At 57.0% G+C, this 25,874-nt stretch overlaps 1 protein-coding gene across 3 annotated transcripts in view; it reads left to right on the forward strand.

Annotated features, from left to right (window-relative positions):
- Window positions 1-25,874, forward strand: part of SNED1 (sushi, nidogen and EGF like domains 1) — a 50,386-nt gene continuing 24,512 nt past the window's right edge. For all 3 annotated transcript variants that reach the window (XM_045575718.1, XM_045575719.1, XM_045575720.1), the window contains exons 1-14: window positions 1-525; window positions 11,076-11,363; window positions 16,448-16,588; window positions 17,499-17,661; window positions 20,072-20,197; window positions 20,491-20,604; window positions 21,788-21,901; window positions 22,065-22,178; window positions 23,436-23,561; window positions 23,749-23,853; window positions 24,137-24,250; window positions 24,785-24,901; window positions 25,439-25,555; window positions 25,709-25,825. In XM_045575718.1, the coding sequence (XP_045431674.1) occupies window positions 313-525; window positions 11,076-11,363; window positions 16,448-16,588; window positions 17,499-17,661; window positions 20,072-20,197; window positions 20,491-20,604; window positions 21,788-21,901; window positions 22,065-22,178; window positions 23,436-23,561; window positions 23,749-23,853; window positions 24,137-24,250; window positions 24,785-24,901; window positions 25,439-25,555; window positions 25,709-25,825 (1,969 nt within the window). In that variant the 5' untranslated portion in view covers window positions 1-312. The remainder of the gene's footprint in view (window positions 526-11,075; window positions 11,364-16,447; window positions 16,589-17,498; window positions 17,662-20,071; window positions 20,198-20,490; window positions 20,605-21,787; window positions 21,902-22,064; window positions 22,179-23,435; window positions 23,562-23,748; window positions 23,854-24,136; window positions 24,251-24,784; window positions 24,902-25,438; window positions 25,556-25,708; window positions 25,826-25,874) is intronic.

Consider the following 25,874-nt stretch of genomic DNA (forward strand, 5'->3'; position numbering starts at 1 on the left):
CCCGCCCGGCGCTTTCCTTCGCGGAGCGGCCACCGGACCGCGGCCGGGCGAGCTCGCGGGTGCAGGGCGCGGAGCGATCGACGGCGCGGCCGCGCTGCTCGAACGCCCGCTCGGCCCTGCGGGCCACTCCCGACAGCGCCTCGCTCCGGGCGGCGGGGACCGCGAAGCCCCGCTCTGTCCCTCTCTGTCCCCATCCTATTCCCGCTGCGCCCGCTCCGCTCCGCTCCGTCCCCGCTCCGTCCCCGCTCGGTCCGCAGCCGTCCCGGCTCCGTGCTGCTTTGTCCGCCCGGTCCCCGCCGCCCACCCCTGGCGATGCCGTGCGGTGCCGCCGGGGCGCTGCTCCTGGCCGTGGCCTTGGGGCTCGGGGCGCCCGGGGCGCGCGGCGCGGTGGCCCTGGCCGACTTCTACCCGTTCGGCGCGGAGCACGGCGACGCTGTCACCCCCAAGCAGGACGACGGCGGCTCGGGGCTGCGGCCGCTCTCCGTGCCCTTCCCGTTCTTCGGCGCCGAACACTCCGGACTCTACGTGAGTACCCGAGCCCGCGGGGCGCCGGGGAGGGCGCTGTGCCCTGGCCGCTGCCCGCCGCCCCGACTCCCGCCGCCGCCGCCGCCGCCGCCGCCGCCAGCAGCTTGGCACCACGGCGGCCAGAGGTGGAATGAGGACAGCGCTTCCTCCCTTGGCGGCCAAGGCCGGACAGCGGTCCGCAGGAGAAGCGGGCCGGGAGGGGGTGCGAGCTGCATGCAGCCCCACCGCCTTGGCGACCCGGCGCCTGCCCCGCCCCTGCCCCCGCCTGACCAGCCTGGAGCTTGGGCAGCGCGCACTGAGGGTCTACCAGTGCCTGGTCCCAGCTTGGTGGGGGGAGTCCTGGCCGGGTCCGGACTCTTTCACAGACAGCAGGCACGGGCCAATTCTGTCTCCACCACTCCCAGGGCGGGACCCTGGCCACTAAGGGAAAGAAATGCTGAGCCTCCTCACTGCATCATGCACTTTCTGTGGGTGGGCCACAGTGCCCTGGCACCTGACTTCCCCAGATCGCCTGAATCTGGGCTAGAAAGGGTCTGGGTAGCCTGAGGCACTGTCACCTCCAACACCAATGCCCAGAACACAATCTCTGCCATTCCCACCACCATCATCACCACCACCTCCCATTCCCCTATCAGCCCACCATCAGCATCACCCCCTGCACTGCCACCTCCCCCATCAGCATTGTCACCTGCTCCATCATCCCCCCCATCTCCAGCACCACCTCCAGCACCACCTCCAGCACCATCCACAGCTTTGGCACTGCTGTCATTCTTACCCACCACTGTTCATGTGGCCTCTGCCACCCCCTTACCATCATCGGCTCCCTCTGCCACTTGGCCACCCCACAGCTGGGCAGCTGCCTTTCCCAAGCCCATGCAGAAAGGTCTCCATGTGAGGGGCAGCAAATGCTGATGGGACTGTGGTGGCAAGAGGCAGCCATTGCTCTGTAGACGCACCCGCTGCAAGTCCCTCTGGTCCAGGATCTGGACCTTGAGTCAGGACTGGCTTCAGAAATATGGAAGGAGCAGGGCAGAGCTGTGCTCAGCTCTTTGGGAGCTGAGGAGCCCCATACATCTTAGAAATAGGAAAACACATGTTGGCACCATCTTACACAACACTGCATCAGCATGGCCCTTGAGACTTAGCCAGGCTCCACTTTCCCACCCACGGTCACAGGTGAAAATATTATGAAAACAGTCGACCCCCTGACCAGCCCCACTGAAAACATCAGCCTTTGCCAAAACAACGGGAGAGAGGGCTCTGAAGTGGACAGATCCACTAGCAAAACAAATGGTTTCATCAGAAACCAACATTCTGACTGCTAACAAAACATAGATCTTCCTAAGAGCTTTGTCCTGAGACAGAGATGTTATTTGAAAAACACTTGCCTGTGTGGACACAGAGAGCCCCTTCACCTTTTCTTCCCTTCAAAGGAAAGAACGGAATTCTTGAGGGGACAATGCCCAGAGCACCTTGCCTGAAATAACCACGGCTCTGTGTCAGGGAGGGAGCGGGCCAGCGGGCCTGGAGGCCTTAGAATCACAGCCAAAGGAGGGAAGGGATGGTATCTGTTCTGAAGCAAGTGTGGGTCTGCCCAGGTGCCTCCCACACCCATGCAGGTCCAGAAGTTGGATCCTGCATGTCCCTGGATCCAACCATTATCCAGCAGAGCACACTTGGACCAGCCCTGAGCCCAGCCCCCTGTGGCCAGTCGAGTGAGAACCCAGTTCATGCTCCCCCTGCCCTCTGTCTGGAGGGATGGATGGATGGGTTGATGGGTGGATGGGTGCCTCAGCCCTTTGACAGGGCCCACTTGTCACTCAAATCAGCAGTGATGCTGCTTGGAGATCAGTGTTTTCTGAGTCACCATGGAATCAGAACACAGGCTACACCCTAGTAAGGATTCAGTCCTGTGATATTTGGGGGCCCCCTTTCCAGAAGGCACCCAGCATTAGGCTTCTTCTCACGTCATAGCAGCTGCATGTGCTAAGTTGTGAGGCTCTGAAAATCATGGAGGGTCATTCCATTGCTAAGGTCCTACACCAGGCAGTGCTGCTAGGTGGTTAGAGCTGCAGCAGCCTGCTGAGGGGCATGGTGTGTGATATAGATGGCAGCTGTGCCATGGCCTACGGGACTGGCCTAGGTGGAGCAACCACTCAGGGTGGCATGGGAAGTGAGAGGCAGTGATTCTGTAGAAGTCCCAGATGCAGCCCCTCCCCACACATCCCCACTACCTCTCCCCCCCCCCCCACTCCACTGGATTGGGTTATGGAGATGTAAAGAAAGATCTCGATTTATTTGTCACCAGGAACTGCAACTAGTGGCTTCAGGTACACGTCACCACTCGGCTTCCGTTCCCTCGTTGGGTGAAGGGTTTGCCAGATGGGCAACACCTGTGAAGGTGCCCACCTGTGAAGGTGCCCACCTGTGAAGGGCCCACAAGTTTGTTACAAGGTTGCAGAGGCCAGGAAGGGGGTGCAGGATCTGACAGTCAGTTTCCAAGACTGGCCTGTTGGAATGGTAGACGAGGTGTGCCCCTTAGGGTCCCTTCCACCTGTCACCCCGGGGCCTCCTCCAACCCCCGCTGGCCTCTCACCCATGCTGCTCTGACCCTCTGACCCTCCTTGCCTTTTGGAACACTTTGGAGCCAGTCTCAGCACGCAGAGTGGGAGCTGAGGTGGACAGTGTGCCCATGGAGCCCAGAGAGAAGGCGTGGTGTCAACAATGAATGACCGAGGCAGGCTGCCTGCCCACCCTGAACATGCCGTCCCCACCCTGCCTTCCCCAGATCAGGGCCACCATGGCTAGTCATTTCTTCCCAAAACCTCAGTTTCCTCTCTGTGCAGTAGAATGCTGCCATCTGAGGATGCCCGTGACACATGTCCAACCATCACTGCCACAGCTGTTCTGGCCACAGCTCCAAGCCATCTACAAAAACTGCCCCGACCCACAGGGACAGCCTGGTGAGGTGCAGGCGGGCCTGGCGGTAGAGTCCCGCTTCTTCTGAACCCACAGAGCAAGCCCGTGAGAGCCCAGCCGACTCCAGAGCGGCCCAGGAGCTGCCCTCTCCTTGCTGTGGGCGCCCTCATGGGTGCTTCCTTCCTGCTGTACCAGAGCGGGGGAGGGGAGCAATAGAAGAAAGGAGATGCAGGGGTGGAATAGAGCAGGAGTTGAGGTCAAGGTGGCACTGGCCCCCCTGCCCAGACCTCCCTGGCAGCCTGGCAGAGGGCAGGCGGAATGGTCATCCTCTGTACAGATAAGGAGACTCAGGCTAAGAAGGCAGATCCAGGGCCTCAGACTCCCATGTCCGAGTGGCTCCTTATCATTCCAGCCCAAACTAGCAGGACCCAGCCCCAAGTCCTGCTTCCTCCAGCCCACTGCACAGGGCGTGCAGACAGCCCCTGGAGCCTCTTCAGGGCCTCTCTCCCTTCCTTGTCCCCACATTGTCAGCAGCTGGGCCTGGCAGCTCCGCCTTAGAAACACGTTCACTTCCCAGCACCTACAGTCAAGTCCCTGGGCCAGGCCACCATCCCCACTCACTGGCCCCCAGCTGCTGGCACTGCCCCTCGAGCCTGTTTTACAGGGCAGCCAAATGGGCCTCTCCCCTGCCTCTATTTCCTGCCCTTACCTTCCCCTGGTCTTTAGGTTGGAAGGTTTGACCCTGTGCACCTCACTGGGCAGCAAGCCTGGCCAGCTAGGAATGACTCGGGTGTCCCCACTCCTTATCTCTTGGGGACTCTGTGAAGCCAGAACTTCTTAGCTAGAAGTGGCCAGCTTGCCAGGCTGTCTTCCCAGACAACTCGCATGGAAACCTGGTGTGTTCACTGCCCTAGGACTTCTTCACTAATGCATTCATCCATGTAGCATCCTGACATCCTGCCTGAGCCTAGGGGGCATCCACCTTCTGACATTGGATGACACAACCGTCATCCTGCATCCACACTCCCTGGTTTGTTTCAAGCACCGTTAGGGTTCTACAAAACAAACTTGCCCTTTCATACAGGTTTCTGTTGCACACATGTGAGCGTTTTCCTATGCTTTGAGTATGTAAGAGCAATATCATACTTGGTGACAGTATGATATTTCCTCCAGTCACTGCATCATGTCATTTTAACCAATGAGTTGTTGACTGTGGGTGGTTTCAGGATCTCCCATGAGCTAATGTCACCAGTGCACGACCCCTTATGTGTCCTTATGCAAGTCTCCCACTCTCTCCTTCCTTACCGAGTGGGTCAGAGGGAACGTGCTTCTCACAGCGTCTGCCTGCTGCCCATCACCCAGGAGACATCCACATCTGCACCCTTCTCTCCTGGCTGAAGGAGTCACCTCATCTGGCCTGAGTCAACCTGCAGGCCACTACTCACTCAGCTCCTGCATGGTCCAGGATTAGGCACCTGGCCAGAGCAGATCCCAGTGTGGGACTCCACAGGGTCACCTGGGAGCAGGAGAGAAATGCAGAGCCCTGGACCCTCCCCAGCATGCAGGGGCCCCAGAATCAGCCTTTACTCAGGTCCCTGGTGCCTGTCCAGGTCCCCACCTGAGAAGCGCTGCTCCTCACTGGCCTGCTCCGGGCACTCCTAACCCTGCAAGCTCAAGTCTCCACTGCCTCCCACGTACGCGTGCAGGGCTGGCTGGGACCAGCTGCCCTCCAAGGGCCCAGGCCACACGTGCTTCTGGTGGCCCCTGATTCCAGGCCATCCTGTGGTCAGACTGATGATAGGGGTGGGGGCAGCGAGCAGGCCCAAGGACAGAAGAAGCTGGAAGAGTTGGCTCCCGGGATGTTTCACCCATGGGTCTGTGAGCAGGCGGCTGGGTGGGGCCTCCCCACTGGTTTCACCACCACCCCCACCTCCCCATAGGGGTCCCACCTTAGTGGGGCAAGTGATTTGTTAACCACCAGCTGAAGCACTGCTTCCCATACCGAGCTCTGCAGGGAGGCCAGGGTGGGAGGAGGGAGAACAGGAGGGAGTCCAGGCATGGGTCGCAACCCCAAACCCTGCACACAACAGGCAGCCAAGGCCCACTGTCCTCCAGTCAGTCAGGGCTTGTCCAGGGCCAGACACCACCCTTGGCACCTGAACATATTCTACCACCTGCACTAGCCTGAGGGGGCTTCAGGCACAGGCCACCTTGGACGCTTGCTGGGGATGGGCCTGGATTCAGCTGAGTTTCAGCGAAGCAGCCACTGTCCCAAAAAGTGAGAGTCCTAGGTCTGTGTGAGGGGAGCAGGGGCGTATCAGGCCCACAGTGGGGGTTTGTGTCTGGGTTCAGGCTGGTGATGGGTGTAGAAGGCGGGTATGGGGGCCCAGATGATGAGGGGCTGCTGCCCATAGGAGAGCATGTCCAGGGGCCTCTGTGGAGTTGGGCCCTAGAGAGGCACCTGGCTGAGGTGTATCAGAGGTGAGGCAAAAAGGTGGCTTTCCAGGGAGGGGGAGGCACGAGCTGGCTAGGTGTACATGGGAAAGGGAAGAGAGGGGGGACAGTAGGAGGATATGGAAGGGACAGGTGTTGGAGAGGTTCAAAGGGCTGGGCTCAGAGAAGGCAGTGCCATGAGGCCCTGCAGGAGACCAGAGTGTGGCCACAGGGAGTCCCTGGACAGCAGACAGCAGGAAGTGCAGTCCAAGGCCCACAGCTCAGCAGGGCTTAGCCTGGAAGGAAAGGAAGGGCTGGTCCCCCAACACCAGTTTCTCTTTCCCACCCTTGGGAATTCCTCCTTCACCCCTCAGCCCACCCCAACCCTGCAGCCATCTGGGCACTGGCTGCACTCAGATACCTCTCTCCCAGGAAGTTGGCCCTGGCTGTCCCTGGTGGTAATGCCCTCCCCTCCCAATCTTCCTGCAGCCCCAAGTGCTGCTCCCCCAGGACGTGGGTGCCAGCCAGGAGCCAGCTTCCTGCTTCCGGGGCTGGGTGTACACCAGGCTCGGGCTCCAGGGCTCAGGCTGACCTTGCCCATGGGCCCAAGGAGCCCTGCCCACTCACCGCCCTTCAAGCAGGACTCCGGCCCCAACTGTGCTTGTGGGAGGAACCCTGATTACCCAGAGAGCTGCCAGGAAATAAAAGACATGCCTACATTTTTCAAAACAAGCTTATAAAAGGCCTCAGGGGCTTTATTGTTTTATTTTTGGCAGAGAAGTCAAAGCAGGAACCAAGGCCCGCCCTCTTGGCTCTGATGTTTGCAGAGCTGGGGTCTGTGGCCGCACACGCGGGGTCCCTGGCTCCCCTCCAGGCTGCCCTCTCAGAGCAGCCCCTCCCCCCAGCGAGGTGGCACCAGAGAGCCCACGCGCTCTCCCACACAGGGGACCAGCCAGCCCCATTCACACGCTTTTGGCTGGAAGTCTCTCCAAGAGACTCTCCAGGACACTTCCGCTCTTTCCTGCTTCTATCCAAGTCGGAAATGCCACCAGCACAGTCTCTCTGTGCTTCTTCCCGAGCCAGCCAGGGCCAGCCGTGTCCTGCAGGAAAGGCCTGAGTCCCCACAGGCTAGTCCCCTCCTGACCACATATGCCCTCCCCCGCCCCCCCCCTGCCCAGGTGAAGCATGGGCCTCTTCCATGCGCCAAGGGCCACCGGAGTTCACAGTCATTGGGCTTCCTGTAGCATGTGGCCTCAGGGTTTCTCCCAGCTGAGCATGCTGGTGGCCCCTGTGTAGGTGAAGGGTGGGATTAAACACACCTCTCATCCGGGGTATGCACCCGTCCACAGGATGCGTATGGCAGGGGGTCTGGCCTCACCCTTTCTCCTTGTTTCCATGTCTGTGCTGTGTGTTTTACTAAGTACTATTGAAAGTAGAAAAATAATAATAATAAAATGGATATTTTGCAGGAAGTAGCCTTTGCCAGCAGCTTGCTTCCCTGGGCCCACCTCACCCAGCCCTTGCCCACTCCCCACCCACACAGGATGCTCAGGGTTCCCATCTGGACAGAGGACATCCAAGGAGGATCCTGTCCAGGTGACAGGCCTGCCAGCAGCCTGCTTGCCCAGTGCCTGGCCCCGCTGCCTGCTCCGCTGTGGTCCTGGCCCTGCCCTGCTCTGGCAGAGGAACAGGGCTGGCTTGTTCTGCCTCCTTCCTGGACCCCCGGGCTCTGGGCCCACACCCCGTGGGGAGGCACACAGGAGAGGAACGAGGCCAAGTGCTGGTGGGCAGGCTGGAGCAGCCCCTGCACACACCACACACACCTGAGAGTTGGACTTGCACTTCAAAGGCAGGAAGGAAACCTGGTCCGTCTGTGGGAGCGGAGCCGGGTTGGGGGGGGGGGCGCGGGGAGGGAGCTGCAGGAGGGGCAATGTGGCAGGTCCCACCCCAGCAGGTGGCCCATGGCGCCTGTGGCAGCAGCCCAGTCCCAGGACCCGCCCTGGGAATAGCAGGCCAGTGTCTGTGGGAGACAAGCCCAGTGTGTGTTGGTGGCTTCGCCTCAATAGCACACAGTCCTTCCCTGCTGCCCAGCTGCCATTTCTGGCATGAGGAGCCCCGGAGGCAGGGGCAACCTAGGATGCACCTCCAGCAGCTCAGTGCGCGTCAGTCCCATCACAGGGACTCAGACTGTTTCATTAGCAGCTGCAGTCTGTTCCCTCGTTAGGCCCCGAAGTGGGCGTCTGTGGTGAGGCGTGCTGTGCTCTTCCTGTGGCAGGCCCGCCAGCAGATGGCTCTGCCAGGCTTTTTCCAGCAGAGGGCCAGGCAGTGGACATCTTCGGCCTGTAGCCATACGGGTTCTGACGGGCTACTCTGCTCTGAGCCCCACAGATAGCGAGTGGGTGTGGCTGTACCAGTAAGCCTGGATTTGCAAGCCAGAGGTTCCCCATCAGGCAGCCACGGTATGGCCTGTGAGCTAGGGATGTTGTTTATATTTTTAAAGGGCTGTAAAAACAACAACAAAGAGAAGGGACAGGAATGCGCCATAGAGACTGTATGTGGTCCACAGGCCAAAGAGGGTCATTGTCTGGCCCTTCCGAGAACAGCCTGCTTACCCGGATGAGGCCATTTGCAACAACCCAAGGTCAGTAAAAATCTGGCTTGTCTGGTCCCAAAGAGCCCCCGACATGGCCAGGGTGACCACTTCCAGTTCTGCCCACAGCACTGGCTGACCCTTCTGAGAGCTCCCCATGTCGGGGCTGCCCTGAGAGGCTGCCGCCGCCTGGGGACCCTCTGTGACTGGAGGGCCCAGGAAACCAGCGGCGTCACTGGTCACTGGAGTGGGAGAAAAGGCTTCCCAGGGGCAGCTCTCCTGTCTCACAAAAACCGAGGTGTCTCTTGCCATGAGCCATTTCCATGAGGCCTCCCACCCTGGGCCCTTTTCTTGTTCGTGTCAAGTTCCAGTCAACTCACCCCAAATGAGAGGCCAGCAAATCACAAGGCAGTCACACTCAGCTTCGACAGGCTCTCACCCGGGGCCCATCAGCGTCCCAATTTTAAACAGGGTGTGGCTGGGTCCTGCTTCAGCTCCCCCTGTGACCGACCTGCACCTCTGGGAATCTCGGAGTTCCTGCAAAGGGCCTGGGCTAGGCCGTGGTGGCCTCTTATCCCAGCGGCTGTGCCGTGTTCCCTTCTCTGTGAACCCCTCACACTGGTGTTTCCTGTTTCTTTGATGAAAGCCACCCTGATGGGTGTGAGGTGGTACCGCTCTGTGGCTTTGACTCTTTCCCTGATGACCCAGCATGTGCTGATTGGCCATTCGTGGATCTTCTTTGGAGAAATGTCTGTTTCAGGTCCTTTGACCATTTTTCAATCAGGTTGTTTTGGGCTATACTGTTGAAGGAGTTTTCTATATATCCCTTATTAGATATGTGATTTTTCAGGTGTTTTCTCCCATCTAGTGGGTTGCTAATCGTGCTTTTTGATGCACAAAAGGTTTTTAATTTCAATGGACTGCAATTTGGTTTGTTTTGTTGCCTGTGCCTTCGGTGTCACCTGCAGGAAATCACTGCCGAGTCCAATGCTGTGAAGCCTTTATCCTGTGTTTTCTTCTGAGTTTTAAATTTTGAGCCCTTCCCTTTAGGTCTTTGATCCACTGGAGCTAATTTTTGGCTGTGGTGTTAGGTAAGGGTCCCGCTTCATTGTTTTGCCTGTGAATCTCCTGTTTCCCCAGCACCATTTGTTGAAAGTCGTTTGACCACACGAACAAGGGGTTATTTCTGTTCTGGCCCATGGGCCTCTCTGCCTGTTTGTACATAGTAAATATAGTTATTTTATTGTCAGATAACTCTGGTATCTGGTGTTTCTCATGTTCCCACTTGCTCCTGTTGGTGGCGTCCGGCTTCCTTGTGCGCCCGTTATCTCCGACTGTGTCCTCGGTTTTGCATTTGAAGCCTCATTCATGGGAGTGACTTGAGCCTCAGGTGAGACCACCTTCCTCCAAAAAAAGGTGTTTCTCTGCTTCTGCTTGGCAGGAAACACCTTAATCCAAGTCACAGGTGTGACAGGAGGGGGTAAGTCTGCACAAGACTCTTCCCTCAGCTTCACCTGAACGGTGTGGGCAGCTGTGGGGTCCCAGTTTAGTGCCGGGTTCTCTAGGCTCCCTGACTCGAGCCAGCTCTGAGCTCTGACATCTATTCTTCTCCTTCCACGAGGCCACTCAGGTCGCAGGCCTGCTTTGCAGCTGTGGGTTCTGTGTCCGCAGACGTAGTCTCTCAGGGAAAGAGCTTTGAGGGCCAGGGCCCCTCCAGGCTCCTTGTGCTCCACGTGGAATCAAGACCCTCACTCGCTTGTTTGCGCGTTGGTGCCTTTGAGAAATATATTTATCGACCTTTTTTGCTGGTCTGGGTAACAGAGCCTTCCTCACCTAAGGAGGAGTCCTGAAGGTCTTTTCTAAAAGCACGGTTCTGACCACAGTCTTCCCCGGAGTGAGTCAGGACAGCCTCAAGCCCAGCTCTGTGATCGCTAACTCATTCACCCTGTCCAGCACCCTGAGAGGCCAGCAGCAGCATTAGCCCCACCTCCGAGGTAAAAATCCAGAGTGCAGAGAGCCCAGGCTGCACCTCACGGTTGCATAGCCAGCATGTGGCAGGGTCAGGGCTGTCCAGCTGCAATGATGCTGTTCCCCTTCCTCTGCTCAGGAGATTCTAGGGCTCCCCCTTCCCAGAGTCCTGAGCACAGAAGCCACTTGTCATTGAAACTTTTGCAGCCTCCCCTGGCAATGCTGGCCCTTGGGCACCCCGCCTCTGCTCTGTGGGCACTCCTGCCCTCACCTGATTCTTCCAGGCTAGAGGCTGGGACTCTGTCCTACCCTCCGAAGGCCCCTGGCTGGAATGGCTGCTGAGCAGGCCTGAGTGCCCCACCTGTCAAAGACAAGGGCCCACACTGGGGCTCCCGGACCCCAGAGCAGCAGCCCAGGGCTGGGTACTCTGCAGGGCATCTGGGACACGACCTGTCTAGGAGGGAACGGATCAGGCTGAGGAGTCCCCTGTGTGGGACCAGGAACTGCCAGGTCGTCCTGGGATGCTCTTCCCAAGCCTGGCTCACCTCGCAGGGTGCCTGGTGGGGGAGGCTGGGAGGCGCTGGCCCGCCTGCCTACCCACAGCCCCCATCAGTCCCTCTCTGGCTTTCTGCCCTGACAGGTGAACAACAATGGGATCATCTCCTTCCTGAAGGAGGTTTCTCAGTTCACCCCAGTGGCCTTTCCCATCGCCAAGGACCGCTGTGTGGTGGCGGCCTTCTGGGCGGATGTGGACAACCGGCGTGCAGGGGATGTGTACTACCGGGAGGCCACCGACCCAGCCACGCTGCGCAGAGCCACGGACGATGTCAGACGCTACTTCCCCGAGCTGCCGGACTTCTCTGCCACCTGGGTGTTCATCGCCACCTGGAACCGCGTGACCTTCTTCGGAGGCAGCTCCTCCTCCCCCGTGAGTGTCTGTCCCGGGGAAGGGGGAGGCACAGCTGGGTCCCGGCCTCCCTCCAGGGCGACCACTTTGCTAAGGGGGTGTCAGCTTCAGTGGCGGGCCCATGCCTGAGAGGAAAAACTGGGTTCGGGCCTGGTAGTCACTCATGAAGGCCAGAACCTGACAAGGCCCAGGAGAGTAGCTCACATGGCGGGGAGAAGAGAAGGGTGATATGTTAGCAAGTTTTCCACTGGGAATGCTTTTGTCCTCAAAGGGTCAGACAGGAAGTTATCACGTCTTGTACTCCATCCTTGACTGTGCCAAACAACAAATGTGAGCTCAGGAATAAGTGAGCACTCTGCCCGGCAGGGTAGTGCTGGTGGGCGGGTCCCCCTGGTGGGTCCCTGGCCCCCAATGAGGACAGTGCTGGCCCTCCTGGGGTCACACCATGCACGAGAGGAGGCAATGGGAGTAGAGAGGTTCTCTGAGCTGTTGGTTCACGCATTTAACGCACATTTCTGTAGGGGCACCTCTTTGGGGGGCAAGCTCTGGACAGATCAGATAGGACACGGCTCTCTCTGGGGTGTCACAAACGACTATGTGATAAAGGTGCCAGGTGCCCTGAAGTGGCCAGCATGGCTGTGCCAGCCAGAGGGTGGGTCTTAGGGACTCCATGGTTTGGAGGTGGAGGACCATGATGGCTCAGAACAGCCACTGGAGGGATGTGACAGGACACTGGGCAGCAGGGGAGCAACAGCAATCACAGCAGAGCCTGGTGCCCGTCACACTCACTGGGGAGGGTGGGGTGGACAGAGAGGCCTCCACTCGGCTCTAGGGGTGCAAGTGAGGGGCTCGGTCCCGGATGTGCCAAGATGGCCATGCCCAGCGGGCATCTAGAGGTGGAGCCCAGGGTCCCTAGAGGTGGCCCAGGGGAACTGGGAAGGTGGGCGAGTGGGTCAAGGGAGGGATGTGCCAAGTGATGAGATGCCCACAGGCTCTGAGCTTCCCAGCAGCCAAAACGAACAAGTGAGAGAGAGGAAGAAGGTAGGGAGGCAGGTGCCTACGAGAGGGAGACACTCCCCGTGCGGGCTTTTCTGTGAACGTGACTGCAGATCCGCGCACTGGTGACCTTCTGTCCACACTGAGCCCACTGATACTTTGCAAGGTTTGTTTTTTGTTTTCTTTTCACCAATTTTTAACAAAACAACTGCGTAACAAAAGGTAAAGAAAACCCAACTATAATTCCTCTACCAGAAGACAACTCCCCGTCAACATTTCCTAGTGTACACTGACCCACAGTCTGAAAAATAAATAGAGCGGCCAAGAACATGCTGTTCTGTGAGTGGTTGTTGTTCTTTTCTTCACTCAACAGTATTGTGAGCATTTCCCTCATTTTATATGTTCCCTTACCTCATTTTAAAAATTATTCTTTCACCTCTGCAGAGGAAGAGGCACCCAGAACGCCCCCAGGAGTTGACAGAGAACCTTAATGCTCCCATTTCCAAACCCGGAGATGTCAGTTAGAAAAGGAGTATCCACATCACATCCTCATAAGACAGGGAGTCGGGATCCTGAATTTGGGGTGGGAGGTGGTCTATGGCAGGGAGACTTGGGAGCCCTCTCTGCAGCAGCAGCTCCAGAGCAGGTGATCCCCGGGCGGTGTTGGTGCAGCGGCTAACGCTCCTCAAATCCGGGCCTCGCCAGCACACAGCTCCCACTGCCCGGACCGTGCTGCCACTCACCTTCATGGCTATCACCCTCCTTGTTCTCAGAACTCAAGCACTTACGTCCACACCTTCCCAAAGACTAGCGCTCAGTTCCCATGTTAACTTTGACCTAAGAAGACACACAGGCCACTGCCATAAAGCAAATAGCACAATAGAACGAGTCATATGACTTTTTTTGTGTCCCATTGCATATAAAGGTTATGTTGACACTCTACTGTAGTCCATTAAGTGTACAATAGCATTGTTGTACACTTTTTAAAAAAAAAGTATATACCTTAATTAAAAATATTATATTGCTAAAAAATGCTACTCATCATCTGAGCCCTCAGTGAGGGGTAATCTTGGTGCTGGTGGAAGGTCCTGCCCTGATATATGACTGCTGACTGATGGGTGGTGGTTGCAGACAGTTGAGGTGGCCGGGGCATTTTCTTAACATTAGACAATTATGTTTGCTGCACTGGTTGACTCTTCCTTTCACAAAATATTTCTCATAGTGCTATAAACATTTTACCCACAGACTCCTTTCAAAACTGTGGTCAGTGCTCTCGACCCCTGTCAGCTAAGTGTATGTGATATTTTAAATCCCTTGTTGTCACCTCAACAGTCTTCACAGCATCTTCACCAGGAGTGAATTCCAGCTCAAAAAACTACTGTCTTTGCTCATCTGTAAAAATCAACTCTTCATCCATTCAAATTTGATCATGAGGTTGCAGTAATTCAGACTCTACTGTTAATTCTAGTATCTTGCTATTTCCACCACATCTGCAGTTACTCCTCACTGACGTCTTGAACCCCTCAGAGTCTTCCATGAGGGCTGGAACCACCTTTTGCCAAACTCCTGTTAAGTTGTTTTGTTGATCTATTTCCATGAATGTCCTTAATAGCTTCTAGAGTAGTGAATCCTTTCCAGAAAGTTTCCAATTTACTTTGCCCAGGTCTATCAGAGAAATCATATCTATGTGAGCTATAGTCTTACAAAATAATAAGACTTAAATAATAATAAGGCTTGAAAGTTGACATGACTTCTTGATCCAGGGGCTATAGAATGGGTGCTGTGTTAGCAGGCATGAAAACAACATTAGTCTCATTGTCCATTTCCATCAGAGCTCTTGGGTGACAAGCTGCATTATCCCCTAACAGGAGAGTCAGCCTGTCCTTGAAGCATTGAAGCCAGGCATTGACTTCTCCCCAGCTATGAAAGTCCTAGGTGGTGTCTTCCAATATGAGCCTGTCTCATCTGTATTACAAATGTTGTTCAGTGTAGCCACCTTCATTAATTATCTCAGCTAGATCTGAATAACTTGCCACATCTTCCACATCAGCTCTTGCTGCTTCACTTTGTACTTGGATGTTACAGAGATGGCTTCTTCCCTTTGACCTCATGAATCAACCTCAGACAGCTTCAGACTTTCCTTCTGCAGTCCCCTCAGTTCCCCCAAGTCTTCATAGAATTGGGAAGAGTTAGGGCCTTGATCTGGGCTTGGCTTTGGCTGAAGGGGATGTTGTGGCTGGCTTGATCTTCTATCCAGACCACTAAAACTTTTTGCACATAAACAATAAGGCTGTTTAGCTTATCACTGTGTGTTCACTGGAATACCACTTTTAAGTTCCTCCAAGAGTGTTTCCTTTGCATCACAACTTAGCTGTTTGGTGGAAAAGGTCTGGCTTTAAGCCAGTCTCAGCTTTCGACATGCCTTCCTCATTAGGCTTAATCATGTCTAGCTTTTGATTTAAAGTGAGAGACACGTGACTGGTCCTCTCACTTGAACACCTAGAGGCCATTGTGGGATTATTTATCGGTCCAACGTCACTATTGTTGTGTTTCAGAGAACAGGGAGCCTGAAGAAAGGGGCATAGACAGGGGAACGATGAGCGAAGCAGTCAGAACACAGATTTGTCTTAAAGGGGTGGTTCATGGTGCCCCAAAACAATTACAATAGTAACATTGAATCACTGATCACAGTTCACCATTACAGATAACATAATGATGAAAAGTCTGAAATATTGTGACAATTACCAAAATGAGACACAAAGTAAGCAAATGCTGTTGGAAAATGGCACCAACAGACTTGCTCAATGCAGGGTCATCACAAACCTTCAATTTCTAAAAGTGCCATAAATGAAATGCAATGAAAAAAAGTATGCCTATACACCGTATGGTTTCTGGTCACTGCCACGTCCACACACTGGCCCAGAGCCGTTTGGCCCAAGGCCTCAAGAGCAGGGTACCCTGAGGTGGGCATGCACAACCTCAAGTCCACTGAGGTTTATCCTGGCATGAGCCTCTAAAAGGGAGATTACTGCCTGCAGAATTTCATGCTCCCCACAAAAATGTGCCCATGCATTCTCACATGCCACATCGATGTGCCCGGTTCCCAGAACCCCAGCCAGGAGTCCTCCCGCTTTTCTTCCTTGCCTTTTCAAACTTCCACACCTTTGATTCCTAGCGATGCTGGATCTATTCCTGTGTTACCTGCTGGTTGTATTCTACTTGTCATGCATCTGAGCATAGCCTGTGTTATCTTTTGGTCTTTTTTCTCATTGATCTGTGGAAGATCTATATTAAGAATATAAACATTCTTGCCTGTTGCATATATTATAAAAACATTTTTCACTTTGCTGTTTGCTACTCATGGCACTTTGTGATATTCAGAAGTTTTTGTAGCCAAATGTATAACTCACTCTCTCTCTCTCTCTCTCTCTCTCTCTCTCTCTCTCTCTCTCTCTGGTTTTTGTGATAACATAAGTCCTGCTTAAGCCTCCCTGAGAAGCTCTCCACGGTCCCCCATTATTTATCCCAGTGCTGCGACGGTGTCATTTGCAGCCTTACTTGATTTAGGCTTTATTTTCATGAGTAAGGTAAAATTCTGATTTCATTGTTTTTCAGAATTTCCTTTTTATCCCATGATCCTTTCTTTGCTCGATTTGAAATAGCATCTCATATGTACCCTATCCACTAACATTCTGGAATAGAATTCCATAAAAATCATAAAACCTAATTATTTAAAAAACGCTTTTCCTTGATTCCTCACATCTTTCCCTTTTCTTTTTATGTTTTTGTCCTATTCCCTCAAGGCAGTTATGTGGATTTGACCAATTGAGCAGGAATGCTCTGTGTCCCCGGCCCCCACAGGGGACAGTGTCTGCTCCGGGCATCGGTGGGCCCCCACAGCCCCTGTGCAGAGTACGGGGGAGGGGTCAGGCTGGCCTTTGCCAGGGCCTCAGGCACTGGAAACACAGTGGAGGTTGGAGGTCGAGGCCATCAAGGTTCTGCCCTGTGGCTGACCAAACGTCCAGTATGTGCAGGAATAGTGGATGGGGCAGGGCCTGGGAACGGAGATGAGGGGGGCAGAACCCTGTTCAGGCCTCCCTCCTTGGCAGGTCAACACGTTCCAGACTGTGCTCATTACCGACGGCAAGTTCTCTTTCACCATCTTCAACTACGAGTCCATCACCTGGACCACAGGCACACACGCCAGCAGCGGGGGTGACGCCTCTGGCCTGGGGGGCATCGCGGCCCAGGTAGGGGTTCCTGCTCGCCATTGCCAGCACTGTCATGAGCTGATGAAACAGGCAGACCTCTCCCCGCCCCCACCCCATCCCCCACCCCCACGTGCACTATGGTGTGCAGAGGCTGCTGTAAGGCGATCCAAGCCTCTCACAGCCCAGAACCACAGAAACATCTTTGGCCAAAGACCTTTGTCCTGACCACACTGCCTGCCACTGCAGCAGGGAAAGAAGGTCCTGGGATCTCTATGCACTGACTGCCCCTAGGTCTTGCAGGGCTGTGGCCCCAAGGACCTCGGCCAGCAGGAAATCCCAGGTGTGGGGGGCATGGTCAAGTGCCAGTGCCCAGGGCTTGCTGGTCGCCTTCTGGCTGTGCACCCCTATCTACTTCCCCTGAGGTTGCACTTGCCACTGGGCCCTAGGAGAGACCCAGAACCCAGCAGTGAGTCATTGGGAGGGAGGGGACGTGCGGGTGCCAGGCCCAACCCAGTCCTTGGCTAGGGGCCTGCCTGGGAGGCTGCTGACATTGGCAAGGACAACGTGTCAAACACAAGGCCCACGGGCCAAATCCGTCTCGCCAGGCCTTGCGGGAAACGCCGCATCGCGCTGTCATCACTGCACTCCGCTGCGTTTCCATCATAATGACAGTTTATGACTGTTCAGTAAACCATTCGGCCCGTGATTTAGGCTGGATTTTAGATTTTGGCCCCTTCTCTGATTGAGTTCGACACCCCTATGTTGGGGTTAAGGGGTGGATACCTCTAAACTTTAGAGCTCTCCGGCTGTCTCCCACACAAGCTCTTTGACCTTGACAGTGTGTGCAGGAATGGTGGATGGGGCAGGGCCCCATCTGGAGGAGGTGGGACCTTTAGGGAGACCTGCGGTCCCAGCCCGCACCTGCCCCCACTCTCTCACGCCCACCCAGGCTGGCTTCAACGCGGGAGATGGGCGGCGCTACTTCAATATCCCAGGCTCGCGCACCTCGGATATGGCGGAGGTGGAGACCAGCACCAACGTGGGCGTGCCCGGGCGCTGGGCGTTCAGAATCGATGATGCCCAGGTGCGCGTGGGGGGCTGCGCCCATGCAAGTAAGAGCACCGAGCGAGCAGCTCGGGCGCCGGGAGGGTCGTGGCCTAGGGAGGGGAGTGGCCTTTGGAGGGCGTGGTCTATGGAGGGGTGTGGCCTATGGGCGGGGGAGGTGCTGGAGGGGCGGGGCGGGGACTTGGGCGCCAGCTCCGCCCCAGACCCAGGGCTGCGTGTGGCTCCGCCCACTGCTGCTACTGTCCCGCCCCGCTGGCCCAAGAGCCTGTCTCTGCCTGGGGGGGGGGGGGGGGGGGGGGCGCGCCTTCGAGCCTCCGGTGCGCAAGCCGGGGGTCCCGCTGGAGCCCAAGGTTTGCAGTGCAGAGGGAAGGAGCCCAGCCTCCTTCCTGGGCCGAGATGGGGGTCCCGGGCCACCTGTGTCCCCCAGATCACCTGGGAAGCAGGTGTTCTGTTCACCCCATTTCACCTTTTCTGCTGGGACTTGCAGATTTTGACAACCCAGACATCCATCTACCCGCAGGGAGGGAGACATCCAAGGGTCCCTGACAGCCAGGGCGCCTTCCGGCTCAGAACACACTGCAGAGGAGGAACGATCCAACCCAGGGGGGAGCACGTGGCCGGTGGGGACAGTCGGACTGGCTGCAGAAGGGTGTGTGGCACTGGGCGAGTCACAGACCCTCCTGAAACCATACTAATGAATAGAGGGATGGTGTCAGTGGTTGACTCAGCCACTCCGGCTAAAGGGGCTGATCATAAGCCCTGCCAAGGCCTGGTCATTCTGAGGCTGATCCTGGTCCCTCCCAGCACCCCCAACTCACCTCTAACCCATAGAGACCCAAGCCAATGGGAAGGGCTGCTCCCCCTAACATAAAATGAGTGAGAGCTCCCCCAAGGAGGCAGGCATGCACCCCAGGGCCAGGGCTGGGTAGGGTGTGAGTGTATGAGGGACAGACACTGAGCCCCCATCCATGACAATGCGTGGGGCAGAAAGACTCACAGACTACTGGGGATGGTAGCCACTGAGAGAGACCTCGGAATCTGAGCCTGCCCACTTACTGGAGCACCCAATAGCCCCCAGTCGAGAGACTAAGCTTAGGGGGTGAAGGGCTCATGGCACCAGGTGCCAATGTTTTCTCTCCCTCCTCCAGAATAGCAAGCAGGGCACCTAAGAGCCAAGCTCTCCTGCACCCCCCGGGGGGCTCTGGTCAGTGGTGGCTCAGGGGGTTGGGTTGTGGTTGAAGAGTAAGGAATGGGTGTGGGTGTGGGCAGGTCCATACTCCTCTGCAGAGGCTGCAGGCTGGGACCCTGAGGAATGGGGGGGTCCTCAGAAGAGGGCCCACAGTCCTTTGTGGACCCCTTTCCTTTGTAGAGATGCCTCCTTCTCTGTCCCAGGCCTCTGGGGGGAACAGGTGGAGCAGGCACGCTGGGCCCTCCAAACTAGCTGCACAGAGGGCCCTGGGAGCAGGGCTGTGGGAGAGGACCCGCCCACACTGCAAGCCCAGGAGATGGAGCCAGTGTGGGTCAGTGCTGGAGTCACACGCATCAGCTTTCCCAGGAAGGGAGGGTCCGTTCACACCTGAGAGGCGGCACGTCTGCACCGGGAACCCTAGCTCCTGAGCAAGGCTGGTCCAGAGAAGGGCTCGGGCAGTCAGCTGCCACCTACAACCGTGTAGCCGAAACGCAGACTGAGCAACACGTAGTGAAGTGATGGAAGGTGCGGTCCTACAGCCTTGATGGCGTTCTGGGCCACAGGGTGCTTCCCGGAGTGCCCCCCTCCTTCCCTTGATACTATGCCAGCTCTCTGGAGCCCTCGGTAACTTGAGTTACGGCAAGACGCGCCAATCTGTGCTGGTTAACCGCAGATGCCAGCAGCCTTGATCCTCCAGAGAACTCTACATGCTGCCTTTCCTAGAAGGCTGGGCGGGGGCAGCGCTGGGTGGCCCTAAGGGACCCTAGGAGGCACCCCCAGCCTGGCCAGAAACACCAGTTTCAACATCTCTGAGCACAGACCTGGTTCTGCACACAGGGTGCCCGAATTATGTAGCTGTCTGGGCAGCGCTGGGACCAGACTGCAGCTGCCAGAGGGTCTGAGGGGCGCCCCTCACCACCTGTGGTTTCCACACAGGGATCCCCCTTGTCCACGGGAGCACTGGCATCTCTCCATATTTGCTGCGAGTCCTCAGGTCCCTGTTTTCTTAGTCCCTCAGACAAGTTTGGAAGCTGATGGATTAATGGAATAAGAAGGTGCTGTGGGGTTCTAAGGCCTGCCCTCCACCGGCTTTGGAAACAACACCCACGGAAACAGGCAGAGGACAGACAGACATCAGTGGCACTGGGCACCCTTGCGCAGACCTGGGCGTTTTGCCGCTAGAGGGCGACACAGCCATTCCTTGGAGATGGAAACTTCAGGTCTGGGAGGAGGGAGGGATGACTGCTCTGCTCCTCCTGTGTCCGCAGCCTCTGTGTGCCTGGCTCTGCGCCCCTGCCTCAACGGTGGGAAGTGCATTGACGACTGCGTCACGGGCAACCCCTCCTACACCTGCTCCTGCCTCTCCGGCTTCACAGGGAGGAGGTGCCAACTGGGTGAGTTCACTGAGGGCACCACCCACTGGGCGGCACTGGGCTCTGAGGGACCCCTGGAAGTGCAGCCAGTGGCCCCAAGTGCCCAAGGTCAAGGGTCTCTGTCCCTGTGGTGGGGGGTATGAGTGTGGGGCACCACGGGGGCTACCAAACACAGTGGCTTCCTGGCCTCTGAGCCACTGCCCCAGGGTGAGGCCCAGGAAGGCCAGGTTGCTGTCCCCTCCCGGCTCCTCCCAGGAGTGGCAGATCCTCCCACCCTGGTTCCTCCACTGAGGCCCAGCCCACCTGTTTTTCAGACGTGAATGAGTGTGCTTCCCACCCCTGTCAGAATGGAGGGACCTGCACACACGGCATCAACAGCTTCAGCTGCCAGTGCGCAGCTGGCTTCGGGGGACCCACCTGTGAGTCAGGTGAGAGGCAACCACCTGGGCTCCCAAGTTCCGCAGGCTGCAGGGTAGTCGAGTGGTCCTTTCCGGTCAAGGAGTGGTGGGCAACCTGGGGGAACTGTCGGGTCAACCATGCCACAGAGGGCTTGGCACCAGGCAAGGGCCACCAGAGAGGCCGGGGCGTCCATGAAAGGAGCACTGACCATAGCACTGGGCCTCCGGAGCCCCAGTGTTTAGACCAGGGAGAGGCCTTGGAACAGGCCAGTGCCCCGTTCCAGACTGGGCCCAGGCAGAGCCGGACTGGTGGCAGGGCCTGGGTGTGGTAGGAGCCATCAAGCACTCTCACCCCACGACCGACTTGAAGGGAATGTGGGGATGTGGGAAGGAGCCAACACTCCCTAGCTTCTTCCTGCCTGTACCCTGGAACCCTGAACCCCATCTGCACTGGCAGAAATAGAGGCTGTTTCTCTCCAACCCCCAGAGCTCCCACAGCCCAGGTATGGGTTGGGGTCCTTCTTGAGACACCCCTGGGTTTGAGTGGTCATAGGCTGGCTCAGAGCTGAGCTCCCATCTATGCTGCCCACGATTTTAGCCACCAAAGCACCTCCACACCTGGGGGGTGGGGCCCTCTCCTTCCTTTCCTCCCTCCCCCCACTCTAGAGAGGGCTGCTCATTCATCCAGGATGTACCTGGTCCTTGTATTGAGTTGCTAGGAGACAGGTAATGCAGCTGGGAAAAGGCAATGTCTCCCAAACCCGGGATCTGCTGTCAGTGACCAGCAGGGAGTCAGAAGGGAGGGTGGACAGAGGTGGGCTGCACCTGCTCACTCCCACTCTGACTGGGGACTGAGTGCCTTCACACAATGTCCCTGCAGCAACATGTCAACCCCCCAGGACCACTGAGGCCCCCTTCTGTACCCAAGGGTGCTGCACACCCTTTAAGTCTCCATCACAGGCTGCATCCCCCCACCTGGCTGGAAAGAATCTCTCAGCCAGTGCCCCAGAGTCCGGCTCTGAGTCAGCTCAGCCAAGCCCCCATCCAGCACACACACCTTCTGCTGGAAGAAACTCTATTCAGCAGCCTTCAGCAGATGAGCTCTCAGCAGCCGGGGGATGAGGAATGCCCTGGTCAGGACCCCCACCATCTGACAGGCCCCAGGGGCACTGCAGCCAGGACTCCAACGGCCTTCCACCCTCTGCACCTGTAGCACAATCTCCATGTGACACCAAAGGGTGTGTGAATGGCGGCCGGTGCCAGGTGGTCAGCGGCTCCGCGGTGTGCGAGTGCCCAGTGGGCTACACGGGCAACACCTGTGAGACAGGTGAGTGGCCCGCACTCCGGGAAGGTGGGGAGGAGGGAGACGAGGGGGACTGGGCCAGAGAGGGGTGGGGCAGGGCCAGGAAGGGAGGGGCTACTCCTGACTAAATGTGGAGCTGTGGTCAAAGACTGGCTGGAAGCCCAGCTCCTATCTCCGCTCCCCACAGACGTGGACGAATGCGGCTCCAGCCCCTGCCTGAACGGAGCCTCATGTGTCGACCTTGTGGGGAACTTCACCTGTCTGTGCACAGGGCCCTTCGAGGGACCACGCTGTGAGGCAGGTAATGGCCATGTAACCCCCCAAAGGTGATAGTGCTTTCGGGGTCACTGGCCTCTTCCCATCACCATGTGGCTTAGCCCCACCCCTGTCCCCTACATTGGCCTGTCCCCTACACTGGCCTGTCCCAAGTCTCTGCGGGGAAACTGGTCTTGGCTGCGCCACCCACGTGCTGTGAGAGACCGAGCAAATCAGTTCTCCTCTTGGCCTGGTCTCCTGATTACATGCAGGCATGGGTGACCCCTGTCAGGGAGAGCACTGACTTTTTAACATACCGCCTGTGCCCCGGACCCCGTACCAGGCGAGGGAAACCCTGTGGGCCACAGTTTACTGACCTCTGAGTGAAGGGAATAAAGCATTGCCAGGTCCTTCCGTTGCATGTGGGGTGGACCGGGCACATCTGTGACCCTGAAAAGCGTGGACGGGGTGTCGTGGCCACACAGATCTACACCAGTTACAACTCAGGGAAGTACACTGCCAGCGAAAGTCAGCTTTACTATGGATTAACTTAACCATCAATCCTGAAACTATCTGAAGAAACTGAACATGGAAGAAATGTAGAGGAAGGGGTTGGCCATTACTCATCCCGGGAATCTGGCCTGGCTTCTCTGTAGTACGAGAAACCCGCCAGGGACAAAAGAGAAACCTATCATAATGGCAGGGAGAGAAACTGCCAAGAGAATCAACAATTTTAAATATACTATTAATAAGAATCAAGATACATGAAGCAGAAGCTAACAGAACCACTAGGAGAAACAGATCATTGTCAGTGGAGAGGTCAGAACACACCGGCAGCTCAGGACACGGGGACGAAGTTGACAAGGATGGTCCTGCCCAGCACTATCGGGCGCCTGGCCTGATGGGCATCCAGACGCACATTCTTCTCAGTGCTCAGGGAGCACTCACCATGACGGACCATCCTGCCACCATAAAATGAGGCTCAATAAATTCAAAGGGATTGTGTTCTCTGACCACAGCAAAATTAAACTAGAATCAACATCAGAAAGGTATCAGGAAAATCCCAGTATTTTATTTATTAAGAGATGCTCAAGCAGAACCATTTGGAGGCCTTTGGTGCCCACTGTGGGCCCTTCTTACCCTTGCTTCTCATTCTGCTCCAAAGAGGGGCTCTCGGGGAAGGGGCAGCTGGAAATTAGCTCCTAGGAAATAAGCCTCGGGCTTAAACTGTGTTTGGCACTGGGAACAGAGATTGAAACCCCAATGTGTGCTGCTGCTCTGGTGACCACTGTCTTTCTTGCAGGAAGCCAGCCAGTGCCTGACCCATGCCTCTCGGCCCCTTGCCAGAACGGGGGCACCTGTGTCGACGCAGATGAGGGCTATGTGTGCGAGTGCCCCGAAGGCTTCATGGGCCTCGACTGCAGGGACAGTGCGTGCGGCCGGGCTGGGGCCTCCCGTGGGGTGTGCATGCAAACAGCAGGATAGAGAATGTGTGAGCGTGTGGGGGTATACACGGCAGCTCTTACGGAAAGGTCTCCAGGAGCAGGGCAGGGTCAGGAAAGGGCTGCGCCCTCTAGCACCCCCACATCGGAGGCTCCTTCCTCTCTCCATGGCAGGAACCCCTGATGACTGTGAGTGCCGAAATGGCGGCAGATGTCTCGCGGGCAATACCACCCTCTGCCAGTGCCCCCTGGGCTTCTTTGGGCTCCTCTGCGAATTTGGTAGGTACCCAGAGTTGAGCCAGGGACACCTTGCCTGTCCCTGACTATCCTCCAAACCAGAGTTTGAAGGCGGCTTCAGCCAGGACCAGGATCCACAAGGCCAGACCCTCCACCTGTGTTTCTGTGACCCTACCACCACCACCACCCCAGGAGGGAGCTGGCAATAAAAGTGCCTGAACCTGGTCTCCCTGGTGGGGTCACGGGGTCTTGCACTGCCCCGCCCTTGTTAAGAACACCAGGTCCCTAGGAAGACCTGCGATAGGGCTTCTTCCTCCCCCCGCAGAAGTCACAGCCACGCCCTGCAACATGAACACCCAGTGCCCCGATGGCGGCTACTGCATGGAGTACAGCGGGAGCTACCTGTGCGTCTGCCACACTGACCACAACATCAGCCACTGTGAGAGGGGTGGAGGGCATGGACAGGCCTGAAGGCTGGGTTGGCGCCCACAAACGGGGGGAGGGGGAAGGGTTGGGAGGAAAGCGGTGGCTTCCCTGCAGCGCACCAGAGGACCTGTGGGTGCACCACCACCCAGTCGGCAGACCTCTAACACCATCTTCCCTGCAGCAGGCTGACAGCCAAAGGGCACCTGACCACATACAGATGCCATGCAGCGTCTTCCCAAGCCTCTAGCTTAGCTGCTAACATGTCAACAGGTGCCTAATGCAGCACGTGATTAAACCCCACCACCCCCACCACAATGTGTGATGATGGTGTTGGTGAGCTCAATCCCAGCTCCTAGAAGAGGGAGGCTGAATTCTGGGAAAATCGAGGATAAAAGAAATTCCAGCGAGGGGCTTTCGAGGCTGAATGAGGAATCAAGACCCAGCAACGTATATAATATTTTAGGGGCCTTGGTCCCAGCCAGGGTGTCAGGGTAGCCTTGCCAGCCTCTTGCCCAGAATGCAACAGGGCTGCCCTCTGACCCCACAGCACTGCCCTCACCCTGTGACTCCGACCCCTGCTTCAACGGAGGCTCCTGTGAGGCCCAGGACGACTCCTACACATGCGAGTGCCCACGTGGGTTCCATGGCAGGCACTGTGAGAAAGGTGGGTGTCAGCACCCCGGACAGCGCCAGTGGCCTGGCTCCTCCCCCTCCCCGAGGGTATCTGTCAGGGCATTGGTCGTCCTGGGCACCTGGCCCCATGGGCCTGCGGCTCCCCTTCCAATGGTTCAGGGGTTCCTGGATCTGGTCTGTGTCCTCCTGGTCATCACTGCTTTCCTCAGAATAGGCTTGTTTCCTGCTTTTAGAATCATTGATTTGAGGGACATTCATTAGGATTTTGTTAAATCTAATCCAACTTAGAGAATGTCAACTACACAGCCACTTGAGAGTGTAACTGTTCTTCCCTAACTACTGACCAGCGTCCACCCTGGATGGTCCCCTCCATGCAGTTTGAAAGGCCTGGGGCAGAGGTCCCGCGGTGGAGAGGGAATCTACAGACTGGCTTGGCCCCTGCTGCTGCCAGGGGGACAGTCACACTTGGGGCTGAGAAGCAGGCCAGGGCCTGAGGACTGAGAAGACATGGGTGGGGTGTTGTGAGCCCTTGTTTACCTGCCTCCCTCTCTCTGCCTTCCTTCCACAGTCCGGCCACGCCTGTGCAGCTCAGGCCCCTGCCGGAACGGGGGCACCTGCAAGGAAGCAGGCGGCGAGTACCATTGCAACTGCCCTTACCGCTTCACCGGGAGGCACTGTGAGATCGGTGCGGCCCTTGCCGGCTGGGATCGGCTAGGAATGGGGGTGGGAACCACCCCCAACCCACCACCACATCTGCTTTGGGACATCTGGGGACCAGGGAAGGGGCAGAGGTGGTGGGTATATGGCACCTGACCCCAACAGTGCCCTCTGCTCCCAGGGAAGCCAGACTCATGCGCCTCCGGCCCCTGTCACAATGGTGGCACCTGCTTCCACTACATCGGCAAATACAAGTGTGACTGTCCCCCAGGCTTCTCTGGGCGGCACTGTGAGATAGGTAAGGTGGATGCAGGCCAGCTAGAGACAGAAAACACATCCCTCATGGC

The sequence above is a fragment of the Pipistrellus kuhlii genome, unplaced genomic scaffold (genome assembly GCF_014108245.1).
Source record: "Pipistrellus kuhlii isolate mPipKuh1 unplaced genomic scaffold, mPipKuh1.p scaffold_m20_p_7, whole genome shotgun sequence".
NCBI lineage: Eukaryota > Metazoa > Chordata > Mammalia > Chiroptera > Vespertilionidae > Pipistrellus > Pipistrellus kuhlii.